Source organism: Tachyglossus aculeatus, chromosome 2 (genome assembly GCF_015852505.1).
Source record: "Tachyglossus aculeatus isolate mTacAcu1 chromosome 2, mTacAcu1.pri, whole genome shotgun sequence".
Classification (NCBI taxonomy): domain Eukaryota; kingdom Metazoa; phylum Chordata; class Mammalia; order Monotremata; family Tachyglossidae; genus Tachyglossus; species Tachyglossus aculeatus.
This window is the reverse complement of record NC_052067.1, coordinates 174,879,489-174,895,016: the sequence shown is the minus strand read 5'-3', so window position 1 is coordinate 174,895,016 and position 15,528 is coordinate 174,879,489. Positions and strand designations below refer to the sequence as shown.

At 45.7% G+C, this 15,528-nt stretch overlaps 1 protein-coding gene across 3 annotated transcripts in view; it reads right to left on the bottom strand.

The window, feature by feature from the left end:
- Positions 1–15,528, bottom strand: part of LOC119921217 (solute carrier organic anion transporter family member 1B3-like) — a 101,250-nt gene that overhangs the window by 59,889 nt on the left and 25,833 nt on the right. For 2 of the 3 annotated variants that reach the window (XM_038741562.1, XM_038741559.1), the window contains exon 2: positions 7,919–7,996. In XM_038741562.1, the coding sequence (XP_038597490.1) occupies positions 7,919–7,972 (54 nt within the window). In that variant the 5' untranslated portion in view covers positions 7,973–7,996. Of the gene's footprint in view, positions 1–7,918; positions 7,997–13,904; positions 13,930–15,528 lie in introns of those variants that run through there. The other variant, XM_038741569.1, reaches the window with a different exon arrangement.

Here is a 15,528-nt window from a genome sequence, read left to right as displayed (position 1 = left end):
GTGAGCCCACAGCAAGCTGCCTTGTTAGTGACTGTTTATAATTCCCATGAACAGCATCAAGGAAGAGACTGGCAAAGGCACTGATGGGCTCCACCTGAGACAGGTTATTGTGGACCTGTGGGGATGAAGCATGGAGGGAGATGTGGCCTTCTCTCCCTGCTCTACCCGGTAAAGGGCCTGCACCCATCAATGACTGCCATGTAGAGCCACAGCAGCAGCACCTAAGGTAGATAAAAGGTGGTCATTTTGAATCCCACTGGGGTCATCTGGAGGCATCACGGAGGAGCAGAAGCATGCAGAGAAGCAAGAAGGAAGCACACTCAGAGCAGCAGAAGACAGAAGCACCTAGAAGCAGAAAGAAGAAGCATTGGCAGAATGGGTTCCTTAGACCACAGACTGATATTGGACCCTTGGCAGAGTGGAGTGAGGGAGTGTGTATATATGTGTCACTCCCGTGCACGCTGGCAAAACTAAGTAAAAATTTCCCATAGTAAACTTGGCGATCAGAGGAGTGGATTGAACTGTACACCGTGTCATTGAGACTCCCCCAGTCCAAGAAGGTCCTGGTTGGTACGAACTGGGGCCTTGCGACAATATCATTTTTGCATCTCTTCCTTCTCCACTAGATGGTAAGCTCCTTAAGTGCAAGGACTCTGTCTTTCTACTGCTGCAATTCTCCTGGGCATTGATAGTAATAATAATAATAATAGTGAATAATTATGGTATTTGTTAAGCATTTACTAAGTGCCAGGCACTGTACTAATTGCTGGGGTAGATACAAGCTAATCAAGTTGGATGGAGTCCCTGTCCCCTGTGGGGCTCACAGTCTTAATCCCCATTTTCCAGATGAAACTGAGGGAACTGAGGCACAGAGAAGTGAAGCGACTTGTCCAAGGTCACAACGTAGACAAGTGGCAGCGCTGGGTTTAGAACCCAGGTCCTTCTGATTCCCAGACCCGTGCTCTATCCACTACACCATGCTACTTCTCCTCATTCAATGCCATGTCTAGCATGGAGGAGGCAATCAAGGATTACCACTGATTGATGGATCAATTGAATGATTCATACTACTCAGCAAAGGGAGTCTAATCAAATCTTGATTGTCCAATCAGTTGGATCCATGTCCAACATTGATCTGTGGCAGACTATTAATCAAATCAATCTATCAGGGGGACTTACTGACGCAGTACTAGGCCTCATGTTCAGTATGGACTCCGAACATCTTTGGATATAATTATAATAATGAGTAATCCGGTTACAATGCTCATCACAAGGAAGCAGCATGGCCTAGTAGAAAAAGCCTGGTCATGAGAGTCAGAGGACCTGGGTTCTAATCCCAGCTCCTCCAATTGTCTGCTGTGTGACCTTGGGCAAGTCACTTTAATTCTCAGTTGTCTCATCTGTAAAATGAGGATGAAGTCTGTGAGCCTTATGTAGAAGAGGGCCTTGTATCTACCTCAGTGCTTATTGCCAGTGCCTGGCATATAGTAAGTGCTTAGCAAATACTATAAAACAAACAAACAAAAAGGTGATCTCTTTTATCCTCCACACCCTTGATGAGGTAAAGCAGGGCAGCGAGGAGCCAGGAGAGGTGGGGAAGAGATCACTTAGCCCTTATCTGCCTTGGAACTGGATGGCAGATTTGGGCTCGTCGAGGACTCAAGTGGTCGTTTGTCCTCTTTGAAGCAGGACAATCTGGTTTTGACTTGGGTGGGCCCCTGCCTGAGAAGCAGAGTGGCCTAGTGGAAAGAGTCCAGACCTGACAGCTAGAGGTCCCAGGTTCTAATTCTGGCTCTGCCACTTGCCTGTTATGTGATCTTCGGTAAGTCACTTTGCTTCTCTGGGGCTCAGTTTCCTCATCTGTAAAATGAAATTCAAAACCTGTTCTCCCTCCTACCTAGACCATGAGCCACATTCATTCATTCTTTCATTCATTTAATCGTATTTGTTGAGTATTTACTGTGTGCAGAGCACTGTTCTAAGTGTTTGGGAAAGTACAATACAATGATAAACAGTGACAACCCTGCCCACAGTGAGCTCACAGTCTAGAGCGGGGGAGGCAGACATCAATACAAATAAATAAAATTACATATTCATTCATTCATTCATTCAGTCGTATTTATTGAGCACTTACTGTGTACAGAGTACTGTACTAAGTGCTTGGAAAGTACAAGTTGGCAACATATAGAGTCAGTCCCTGCCCAACAATGGGCTCACAGTCTAGAAGGGGGAGACAGACAACAAGACAAAACATGTGGACAGGTGTCAGGTCATCAGAATAAAGAGGAATAAAGCTACATGCACATCATCTGTACAAACATATGTACAGGTGCTGTGGGGCGGGGAAGGAGGTAGGGCGGGGGGATGGGGACGAGGAGAGGAAAAAGGGGGCTCAGTCTGGGAAGGCCTCCTGGAGGAGGTGAGCTTTGTTTTGGGGCTGGGAGGTGGGAAGAGTAAAGGGATTAGTTTGTACTACTCCAGTGCTTAGTGGATTTTTTACCAAGAAAACTCTGTGGATCCACTCCCGGAAAGGTTGCAGATAGAGAGCAGAGCATTCTGGGAGAGATGCACCCATGGTGTTGCTATGGGTCGGAGATGAATCGACAGCACGAGGCAAGACTGTTGCTTAGTACAATGCTTGGCACATAGTAGGTGCTTAACAAATACCATTACTGTTATTTCTGACCACCTTTACATCTGGGGTTTTTATAGTCAAAGCCCAGGTTCTGTCAGCCTCAGCTCCTGTTAGTGGCGTCCACCACCAAGGGGACCTGACAGGGAGAACAAAGCCATTCTAGGATCCCCCTGGAACAATACTCTGAGTTTGGGGGAGGACGGAGGGCAGAAGGCTTGGGAGACCTCTGCAACATGGCTGATATGATATCATCAGCTTAGGCTGTGGGTCTGACACAGTGCATGTAGTGTCATGTGTGTCTGCATGTCTGGCATCCAGCCGCAGAAGGGCACGGTCTCTAGTTTGCATCTGATTAGAGCGAGAGTTGTTCAGAGAGGGAGGCAGGGTGAGCGTGAGCACAGAGTGAGGGGCTCTAGAGCCATGACTATATAGCCACGACTATCCTACTTTATCCTAATCCTCCTCAACCTCTCAGCTGCCTTTGACACTGTGGACAAAATTCCCTTCTCCTCAACACATTATCCAACCTTGGCTTCATGGACTCCATCCTCTCCTGGTTCTCCTCTTATCTCTCTGGCCATTCATTCTCGGTCTCCTTTGCTGGCTGGCTCCTCCTCTCGCTCCCATCCCCTAACCGTAGGGGTTTCTCAAGGGTCATTTCTTGGTTCCCTTCTTTTCTCCATCTATACTCAATCCTTTGGTGAACTCATTTGCTCCCATGGCTTCAACTACCATCTCTATGCAGATAACACCCAAATCTACATCTCTGCCCCTGTTCTCTCTCCCTCCCTCCAGGCTCATATCTCCTCCTGCCTTCAGGACATCACCACCTGGATGTCTTCTTGCCACCTAAAACTCAGCATGTCCAAGACTGAGCTCCTTATCTTCCCTCCCAAACCCTGTCCTCTCCCTGACTTTCCCATCACTGTAGACGGCACTACCATCCTTCCTGTCTCACAAGTCCACAGCCTTGGTGTCATCTTTGACTCTGCTCTCTCATTCACCCCACACATCCTATCCATCTCCAAAACCTGCCAGTCTCACCTTCACATCTCCAAGATTCACCCTTTTCTCTCCATCAAAACCACTACCTTGGTTCAATCTCTCATATACTGACTGGATTACTACATCAGCCTCCTTTCTGATCTCCCATCCTCCTGTCTCTCCCCGCTTCAGTCTATACTTCACTATGCTGCCCTGATTATCTTCTACCTAAGCACTCTGGGAATTTCACCCCACTCCTCAAAAATCTCCAGTGGTTGCCTATCAACCTTCGCCTGAAGCAAAAACTCCTCATCATTGGCTTCAAAGCTCTAGTTCTCCATCACCTCGCCTCCTCCTATCTCACCTCCCTTCTCTCCTTCTCCAGTCCATTCAACATATTCCACTCCTCTGCCACAGCTAACCTTCTCACTGTACCTCATTCTCCCCTGTCCCGCCATCGACTCCTGGCCCAAGAACTATCTCTGGCCTTGAATGCCCTCCCTCCTCACATCCGTCAAACTAGTGCTCTTCGCCCTCTTCAAAACCCAACTAGAGCTCACTTCCTTTGGGAGACCTTCCCGGACTGAGCCCCCTTTTTCCTCTGCTCCTCCTCCCATCCCCATCACCCCTACTCCCTCTCTCTGCTCTATCCCCTTCGCCTCCCCACAGCACTTGCGTATATTTGTACATATTTGTTACTCTGTTTTATTAATGAGGTATATATATATAAACATCTATAATTATATTTTGATGGTTTGATGCCTGTCTACTTGCTTTGTTTTTGTTGTCTGTCTCCCCCTTCTAGACTGTGAGCTCGTTGTTGGGTAAGGATTGTCTCTGTTGCTGAATTGTACTTTCCAAAGCACTTAGTACAGTACTCTGCACACAGTAAGCACTCAATAAATATGATTGATTGAATGAATGAATGAATGAATGACTATGAAATGGCAGTGCCATCCATGCCCTCTGATTCTTGCCCCTTGTTTTCCTGCTAGGGCCCGAGATCAACAAGCACACCTGAGAAGCAGCATGGCCTAATGGATAGAGCACGGGCCTGGGACTCATAAGGTCATGGGTTCTAATTCCACTCCATCACCTGTCTCCTTTGTAATCCTGGGTGAGTCACTTCACTTTTCTGTGCCTTGGTTACCTCTTCTGTACCATGGGGGATTAAGAAGGGGATCCCCAAGTGGAACATGGATTGTGTCTAACCTTGTATCTACCCCAGTGTTAGGTATAGACTGTGAGCTCGTGGTCGGCAGGGAATGTCACTGTTTATTGTTGTATTGTAGTTTCCCAAGTGCTTAGTACAGTGCTCTGCACACAGTAAGCACTAATAAAACTGATTGAATGAATGAATATGGTGCCTGGCATATAGTAAACACTTAACAAATACCAGAAAAAGGAAAAGGGCAAGCAGGCGGGCAGGGGCGCAGCACAGGATGAAGTGCCCTCAGAGAGGTCTGACCAAACTACAGGACCCACTGATGGCCTCAGTGTCTGTGGCCTAGGGCTGATGCTGGACTGGAGTGCAATGGCAAGCTGGTGGGCAAAGTCATAGCACATGGTTAAGGCCCTTGGAAGGTTTGATGCCCAGGCCCCACTGACAGGTGTGGCCACCATGGCCCGTGGCCAATGCCGGGCCAGAGTGTAATGAGCAAGCCGGCGAGGAGGGGCACAGCGGAGGGGTTTGACAAAGCACAGGCCCTGCTGCTGAGAGCAGTGACAGAGGGCCAAGACAGACTCCAAACTGGAGCTCCTTCCATTTTGGGCAGTGGCCTCGGTCACCCCCGCAGTCTTCCCTGCCCACATTGGCCAGAGAGTTTTCCAGATTCCCTACAGGACCGCCCACCTCACGGGGAGCCCCGATGGTTCTTCTTTCAGAAACCTTCCCCACCGGGCAGAGGTGGGACTGGAACCCAGGTCTCCAGGCACCCAGAGCCGGGCTCTCTTCACCGGGCCCAGAGTAGGGCTAACGCCGGGCCGGAGCACAAAGAGCAAACAGGTAGGCAGGGGCACAGCACATGGTGAAATGCCCGAGGTGGGGTTCGACTAAGTCCAGGCCCCGCTCACTGGCCGAGAACTCTGATAATCCAATCAAGAACTTTGATAACTCAGTTCCAAATCAACGGCTATTTTTCTCTTTTCGGCATTAGAAAGGCAAACAAAGTCTTTCTGATGCTTCAGAGCCAGTGCAGGGATTAAAAGCAACTCAATTCACCGGTAAACACCATTGCACGTATCATTTTCACAGGCACACGAACTCAGCGAATGACAATCTAATGAAGTAAATATTACCCAAATATTTCAACATGAGAGGTCTTCCCTTTAATCTGAAAGCAAACAACAGCTGTCCACAGGGCAAAAGTTAAAAGTGACCGCCTATTACATACCTGCAATTTGTTTTTGACCTTTGAGATACTTACTTAGCTGAGGCCACAGACTGCTCAGAGAGAAATGATTTTAAATTTTAAACACACAGTGATGATTTTTAAAAAAAGACCTTTTTCAGATGGAGATGGCATCACTAGTTCAGACAGAAACATTTTGTAGCTCTTAGGCCTTTGCCTGCATGAAGCTATAGATCTGTCCGGTGTTTTTTGGAGGAAGGGACAATATTCTCTTGGTTTTGTAGAGAACTGGGTGGGACAAATCCCCAAGATTCTCTTCAGCCTCTCCCTACTAGCTTTCCTTCCGAGGAGGCTGTACCTCAATCTGAGGAGCCACATGACCTAGTGGATAGAGCCTGTATCTGGCAGTCAGAAGGACCTGGCTTCTTGTCTGCTGTGAGACCTTGGGCAAGTCACTATGCTATTTATAATAATAATAATGGTATTTATTAAGTGCTTACTATGTGCAAAGCACTGTTCTAAGTGCTGGAGAGGTTACAAAGTGATCCGTTTGTCCCACGGGGGACTCACAGTCTTTATCCCCATTTTACAGATGAGGTAACTGAGGCCCAGAGAAGTTAAGTGACTTGCCCAAAGTCACACAGCTGACAATTAGCAGAGCCGGAATCTGAACCAATGACCTCTGACTTCAAAGCCTGCGCTCTTTCCACTGATGCCTGTCTACTTATTTTGTTTTGTTGTCTGTCTCCCCCTTCTAGACTGTGAGCCCGTTGTGGGGTAGGGGTTATCTCTATCTGTTGCCAAATTGTACTTTCCAAATGCTTAGTACAGTGCTCTGCACACAGTGAGTGCTCAATAAATGCAACTGAATGAATGAATGAACTTCACTTTTCTGTGACTCAGTTACCTCATCTGTAAAATGGGGATTAAGACTGTGAGTCCCATGCATGACATGGACTGTGTCCAACCTGATTATCAATAATAATAATAATAATAATAATAATAATAATGATGGTATTTGTTAAGCGCTTACTATGTGCAAAGCACTGTTCTAAGCGCTGGGGGGATACAAGGTGATCAGCTTGTTCCACGTGGGGCTCACAGTCTTCATCCTCATTTTACAGATGAAGGAACTGAGGCACAGAGAAGTGAAGTGACTTACCCAAAGTCACACAACTGACAATTGGTGGAGTCTGGATTTGAACCCATGACCTCTGACTCCAAAGCCCAGGCTCTTTCCACTGAGCCATGCTGTTTCTCTGACTACCTTCAATCTACCCCAGTGCTTAGAACAGGGCCTGACACAAAGTAAGCACTAAGCAAATACCATAAAAAAAAAAAATTTAGGCTCCGCCCCCAAGGAGAGTCTACACTTCAGAATAAAATATTTTTTTATGGGATTTGTTAAGCGCTTATTATGTACCAGTCACTTTACTCAGTGCTGGAGTAGATACAAGGTTGTCAGGTTGGATACGGTCCTTGACTGGGCTGACAATCTTATTCTCCATTTTGCAGACGAGGTAACTGTGGCTCAGAGAAGTGAAGTGACTTGTTTAAGGTCACACAGCAGACAGGTGGCAGAGCTGGGATTAGAACTCAGATCCTCCTGACTCCCAGGGCCAGATCTTTCCATTAGGCCACACTGCTTCTCAATTATGGAATTAGAAAGGGAGGAGCACCAAAGCCTGGGTTGCAGAATTTCTGTCTCCAATAGAAATGAACTCTTTGGAAACTTTTTTAAAAATTCCTATAGTATTTCCAGCATGATTTGAAAGGCTTGGGGAAAATTTAATTAAGTTTGGAATGAATCTTTCCACATGTAAATGCTTATTTTAAGCAAATTCCATATTGGTAAGTGTTATGTCCCTCCTATTTAAACTCAGTGCATCTTTCGTCAACTACAGTTTTCTAACTGAATTATTTATAGGTTAAGAAGAGTTGATTAAACCTTCAAGGCACTGCAGCTTGCCATTTTCTTCTTGACTGCTGAGGGGTCTGCCATTCTGGGGATCTGTCAGTGATGTCACTGGAAAACAAAAATGAAAAAGATGTGAAGCCCTGAAAGTGTTCTATAATCCTCATTTTTCTCTCAGTTTTGTTGTCTCCCACATTAGGTTGTGAGTTCCTAGAGGGCAGGGAGGGCATACTTAGCTTCTGGAGTATACTCCCAAGTGCTCAGTAAAGTACTCGGCACACAGTAATAATAACTGTGGCTTTTATTAAGCTCTTACTATGTGCCACATACTTTACTAAGTGCAAGGGTAGAAACATGATCGTCAGGTACCAAATGGGACTCACATTCTAAGTAGGAGGGAGAACAGGTGTTGAATCCCCATTTTACGGGTGAGGTAACCGAGGCCCAGAGAAACGAAATGACTTGTCCAGGGTCACACAGCAAAGTGGTGGTGCTGGGATTAGAACCCAGACCCCCTGACTCCCGGGCCCAACTCTTTTCTCTAGGCCATGCTGTTTCTCTAGGTGCTCAAAAAACACCAAACCTGGCTCCTCAAAAACCCTCCCACAGGCTTCTCACAAGGTCATCAGCAGGTAAGTGGAGGAGCTGGGACAAGAACTTGCACACAGTAAGGACTTAATAGTAATAACAATGATGGCAATGATGATAAGAATCATAATAATTGTAGTATTTGTTAAGCCCTTACTATGTGTCAAGCACTGTTCTGAGTACTGGGGTAGACACGAGATAATCAGGTCCCAAATGGGGCTCACAGTCTAAGTAGTAGGGAGAACAAGAATTGAATCCCCATTTTAAAGGTGAGGTAACTGAGGCACAGAGAAGTTAAGTGACTTGCCCAACGTCATGCAGCAGACAAGCGTTGGAGCTGGGATTAGAACCCACGTCCTCTGATTCCCAGGACCAGACTCTTTCCACTAGGCCATTCTGTATAAATACCATTGTTTCACTGATATTAGTGACCAGGCCATGTTAAAGAATAAATAATAACAATAATTATGGTGCTTGTTAAACGCTTACCATGTGCCAAGGACTGTTCTAAGTGCTGGGGTAGATATAATGTAATCAGGTTGGACACAGTCCCTTCCCTACATAGGGCTCACACTCTTGATCCCCGTTTTACAGATGAGGTGGCTGAGGTCCAGAGAATTGAATTGACTTGCCCAAGGTCATGTAGCAGATATGTGAGGTTTCCAGGATTAGAGACTGAATTTCAGTCAACAGGACTTGATGCTCTTTCTGGGAAGGGGATGTGTCTGCTAATTCTGTTGAATTGTACTTTTCCAAGTATTTAATCTAGTGTTCTGCACTCAGTTGTTGTTGTTGTCTTATGCTGTCGAGTTGTGTTCGACCCATAGCAATGCCATAGACACATTCATTCATTCAATCGTATTTATTGAGCGCTTACTGTGTACAGAGCACTGTACTAAGCTTTCCCAAAATGCTCCACTTCCATCTGCAGTTGTTCTGGTAGTGTATCCATAGAGTTTTCTTAGGAAAAATCCAGAAGTGGTTGACCATCGCCTCCTTCCATGCAGTAAACTCAGGTCTCCACCCTTGACTCTCTCCCATGCCGCTGCTGCCCAGCACAGGTGAGTTTTGACTTGCAGCAAATTGCCTGCCACTCGCTAGCCACTGTACAAGCTAGGAATGGAATCGAGATGCCTCCGCTTGACTCTTCCTCCTGTAGTCGTGACTGGTAGAGTACTAGAAACTCTCCAGGTGCAGCCCTAAGGAACTGCACATAGTAAGCACTCAATAAATACCATTGTTTGATTGACTGATTGGTAGTGGGCATATATTCTTTAGATCTGTGCACTTAGATCTGGGACCTTTGGGTATTTGGTATTCATCGCACCCTCAGTCCCACAGCAGCTATATACTTGTCTAAAATTATAGATTATAAATTATATATTTACATTAATATCGGCCTCCCCCTGTAGACTGTAAGCTCCTTGAGGGCAGAGATCACTTCTACCAACTCCATTGCATTAAAATTTCCTAAGCACTTAGGACAGTGCTGTGCACACAGTAACTGCTCCGTAAATACCATTCACTGATCGATTGACCAAGGAGTTGAAGGTGGTATCTGTGGGAAATCTAGTCTTCCCACATGAAGACTGGAAACTTCCCATTGCCCTGGATTCCTTCAGTTTGGTCTGAATCTGGCTGCCACATTGGCACCCATGCTGTGGTCTACTCTTCCAGTGGCAATAAATTAGCCCTCTTCTCTTGGCTTTCTACCTCCTCATCTAGTAATGCATTACCTGGCCTCCAACTCCATCCTTGATCCCTGTAATTGGGCTTCTGTCCCCTTTGCTCCATGGAAACTCCTCTCTTCAAAGTCACCAGTGACCTACTCCTTGTCAAATCTAATGGCCTCTGCATCATCCTAATCCTTCTCGAACTCTCAGCATGGCCTAGTGGCAAGAGCACGGGCTTGGGAGTCAGAGGACGTGGGTTCTAAACTCGACTCCACCGCTTGTCTGCTGAGTGACCTTGGGCAAGTCACTTAACTTCTCTGTGCCTCAGCTACCTCATCCGTAAAATGGGGATTAAGACTGTGAGCCCCACATGGGACAACCTGATTACCTTTTATCCCCCCCTAGCACTTAGAACAATGCTTGGCATGTAGTAAGCTCTTAACAAATACCATAATTAATATTATTATTATTTTACACTGTGGACCCCCCCCTTCTCCTGGAAATACTATCCAATCTTGGCTTCATCATCATCATCATCAATCATATTTATTGAGCGCTTACTATGTGCAGAGCACTGTACTAAGCGCTTGGGAAGTACAAATTGGCAACATATAGAGACAGTCCCTACCTAACAGTGGGCTCACAGTTGAAAAGGGGGAGACAGAGAACAAAACCAAACATACTAACAAAATAAAATAGAATAGATATGTACAAGTAAAATAAATAAATAAATAAATAGAGTAATAAATATGTACAAACATATATACATATATACAGGTGCTGTGGGGAAGGGAAGGAGGTAAGATGGAGGGGATGGAGAGGGGGATGAGGGGGAGAGGAAGGAAGGGGCTCCGTCTGGGAAGGCCTCCTGGAGGAGGTGAGCTCTCAGCAGGGCCTTGAAGGGAGGAAGAGAGCTAGCTTGGCGGATGGGCAGAGGGAGGGCATTCCAGGCCCGGGGGATGACGTGGGCCGGGGGTTGATGGCGGGACAGGCGAGAACGAGGCACCGTGAGGAGATTAGCGGCGGAGGAGCAGAGGGTGTGGTGTGGGCTGGAGAAGGAGAGAAGGGAGGTGAGGTAGGAGGGGGCGAGGTGATGGACAGCCTTGAAGCCCAGGGTGAGGAGTTTCTGCCTGATGCACAGATTGATTGGTAGCCACTGGAGATTTTTGAGGAGGGGAGTAATATGCCCAGAGCGTTTCTGGACAAAGATAATCCGGACAGCTGCATGAAGTATGGATTTAAGTGGAGAGAGACACGAGGATGGGAGAGAGACACGAGGACTTCATTGACATTGTCCTCTCCTGGTTCTCCTCTTATCTCTCCAGATGCTCATTCTCAGCCTTTAGAGGCTGAGGCACCACGATCCTTTCTGTCTCACAAGCCCATAACCTTTGACACTATGCTTGACTCCTCTCTCTCATTCCACCCTCATATTCATTAAATCTTCTCAGTTCTATCTTCACAACATCACCAAAATCCACCCTTCTCTCCAACCAAACTGCTACCACGTGAATGTAAGCACTTATCCCATCCCACCTTGAATACTGTATCAGCGTCCTTGCTGATCTCCCAGCCTCCTGTCTCTTCCCACTCCATTCCATACTTCATAATAATTATAACAATAATAATGATGCCATTTATTAAGTGCTTACTATGTGCAAAGCACTGTTCTAAATGCTGGGGAGGTTACAAAGTGATCAGGTTGCCCCACGGGGGCTCACAGTCTTCATCCCCATTTTACAGATGAGGGAACTGAGGCACAGAGAAGTTCAGTGACTTGCCCAAAGTCACACAGCTGACAATTGGTGGAGCCAGGGTTTGAACCCCTGACCTCTGACTCCAAAATCTGTGCTCTTTCCACTGAGCCATGCTGCTTCTCATTCTGCTGCCTGAATCATTTTGCTTCAAATACGTTCAGACCATGTTTTCCCACTCCTGGAGTACCTCTGGCAGTTGTCCATCCACCTCCTCATCAAGCAGAAACTCCTCACTATTGGCTTTAAAGCAGTCAATCACCTTGCTCCTTCCTACCTCAAGTCACTACTCTCCTGCTACAACCCAGCCTGCATACTTTGCTCCTGAATGCTAACTTTTTCACCCTACAGCATTCTCTTCTACCTCACCATTGACATCTTGCCCACATCCTACCTCTGGCCTAGAATGTCCTCCCTACTCAGATCAGACAGATAATTACTCTCCCAAACTTCAAAGCCTTATTCAAATCTCCAAGAAGCCTTCCCTGACTAACCTCTCCTCTCCTCTTCTCCCACTCCCTTCTAGACAGCTCTAACTTGCTCCTTCATTCATCCTCCCTCCCATCCCCACAGCATATATATATGCTTAATAAATGCCATCATTATAATTATTATTATTATTATTATTATTAAACCGAGTGTGTTTTCTGAGCAATTACAGTGTGCAGAGCGCACTAGACTAAGCGTCTGAGAGCAGACAATACAACTGGTCAATTCGACCTCTGCCCGCAGAGAGTTTACAGTTTGGATGGGCAGACAGACATTAAAACCAAGTAACGGTAAAGTTACGGTATTTATATATATATCCGTAATTTATTTATTCTTTCTTTATTTACTTATTTGTATTAATATCAATCTCCCCTGCTCTAGACTCAGCTTGTTGTGGGCAGGGAATGTGTCTGTTGTTATATTGTACTCTCCAAGTGCTTAGTACAGTGCTTTGCACACAGTAAGCATTCAATTAATACGATTGAATGAATGATTGAATGAAGGTCCTACTTGCAGATCTGTAGAATCTACTTGCTCTACCATTAATTGATTTTAATGTCTGTCTGCCCATCCAAACTGTAAACTCTCTGCGGGCAGAGGTTGAATCGACCAATTATATCATCTGCTCGCAGACGCTTAGTCTAGTGCTCTGCACACTGTAATTGCTCAGAAAATACACTCGCTTTAATAATAATAATAATTATAATGATGGTATTTATTAAGCACTTATTATGTGCAAAGCACTGTTCTAAGTGCTGGGGAGGTTACAAGGCGGTCATGTTGTCCCACGGGGGGCTCACGGTTTTCATCCCCATTTTACAGATGAGGTAACTGAGGCCCAGAGAAGTTAAGGACTTGCCCAAAGTCACACAGCTGACAATTGGTGGAGTTGGGACTTGACTGAGGCCCCCATGACCTCTGACTTAAAGCCCATGCTCTTTCCATTGAGCCACGCTGCTTCTCCTGATTGATTAATTGACTCTAGATAGTAATAATAATAATGACGATGGTATTTGTTAAGTGCTTACTATGTGCCAAGTACTGTTCTAAGCGCTGGGGTAAATACAAGGTAATCAGCTTGTCTCATATTAATTAATTCATTCATTCAATCGTATTTATTGAGCGCTTACTGTGTGCAGAGCACTGTACTAAGCGCTTGGGAAGTCCAAGTCGCCAACATATAGAGATGGTCCCTACCCAACAGTGGGCTCACAGTCTAGAAGGGGGAGACAGACAACAAAACAAAATATATAAACCAAATAAAATAAATAGAATAAATATGTACAAGTAAAATGAATAGAGTAATAAATATGTACAAACATATATACATATATACAGGTGCTGTGGGGAAGGGAAAGAGGTAAGGTGGGGGGATGGGGAGTAGGGACATCTCTACTTGGATGTCCAGCACTTAGAACAGTGCTTGGCACATAGTAAGTGCTTAACAAATGCCATCATTATTATTATTATTATGTCTTGCTGACGCTTCAAACTTAGGTTAAAAAGAGAACTTACCTCTGTGGACAGGGAATGTGTCCACTAACTTCGTTGTATTGTACTTTCCCAAGCACCTAATAATAATGATGGTATTTGTTAAGCGCTTACTATGTGCAACACACTGTTCTAAGCCCTGGGGGGGATACAAGGTGATCAGGTTGTCTCATGTGAGGCTCACAGTCTTAATCCCCATTTTATAGATGAAGGAACTGAGGCACAGAGAAGTTAAGTGACTTGCCCAAAGTCACACAGCTGACAATTGGCAGAGCTGGCATTTGAACCCATGACCTCTGACTCCAAAGCCCAGGCTCTTTCCACTGAGCCATGCTGCTTCTCATACAGTGCTCTGTGCCCAGTAAGTGCTCAACAAATATGACATTGATTTTCCCTCACAAACGCTGTGGTGAGGGACTTTCCCATCACAGTAGACAGTAATAATAATAATAACGATGGTATTTGTTAAGCGCTTACTATATGCAAAGCAATGTTCCAAGCGCTGGGGAGGTTACATATGGGGCTCACAGTCTTAATCCCCATCTTACAGATGAGGGAACAGAGGCGCAAGTCATAATAATAATAATGGGACTTGTTAAGGGCTTACTGTGTGCCACGCACTGTTCTAAGCGCTGGGGGAGGATACAAGGTGATCAGGTTGTCCCACTGGGGGCTCACAGTCTTCATCCCCATTTTACAGATGAGGTCACTGAGGCACAGATAATAATGATGGGATTTGTTGAGGCACAGATCATAATAATTATGATGGCATTTCTTAAGCGCTTACTATGCGCCACGCACTGTTCTAAGCACTGGGAGAGGACACAAGGTGATCAGGTTGTCCCACAGAGGGCTTACAGTCTTCATCCCCATTTTACAGATGAGTTCACTGAGGCACAGATCATAATAATAATGATGGTTTTTGTTAGGCGCTTACTATGTGCCATACACTGTTCTAAGCGCTGGGGGAGGATACAAGGTGATCAGGTTTATCCCACGGGGGGCTCACAGTCTTCATCCCCATTTTACAGATGGGGTCACTGAGGCACAGATCATAATAATAATGATGGGATTTGTTAATCCTCTTCCTCCCTTTTAAAGCCCTACTGAGAGCTCACCTCCTCCAGGAGGCCTTCCCAGACTGAGCCCCTTCCTTCCTCTCCCCCTCGTCCCCCTCTCCATCCCCTCATCTTACCTCCTTCCCTTCCCCACAGCACCTGTATTTATGTATATATGTTTGTTCATATTATTACTCTATTTTACTTGTACATATTAATTCTATTTATTTTATTTTGTTAATATGTTTTGTTTTGTTGTCTGTCTCCCCCTTCTAGACTGTGAGCCTGCCGTTGGGTAGGGACCATCTCTATATGTTGCCGACTTGTACTGCCCAAGTGCTTAGTACAGTGCTCTGCACGCAGTAAGCACTCAATAAATATGGTTGAATGAATGAATGAATAAGCGCTTACTATGTGCAAAGCACTCTTCTAAGCGCTGGGGGAGGATACAAGGTCATCAGGTTTGTCTCACGGGGGGCTCACAGTCTTCATCCCCATTTTACAGATGAGGTCACTGAGGCACAGATCGTAATGATGATGGTATTTTGTTAAGCGCTTACTATGTGCAAAGCACTCTTCTAAGCGCTGGG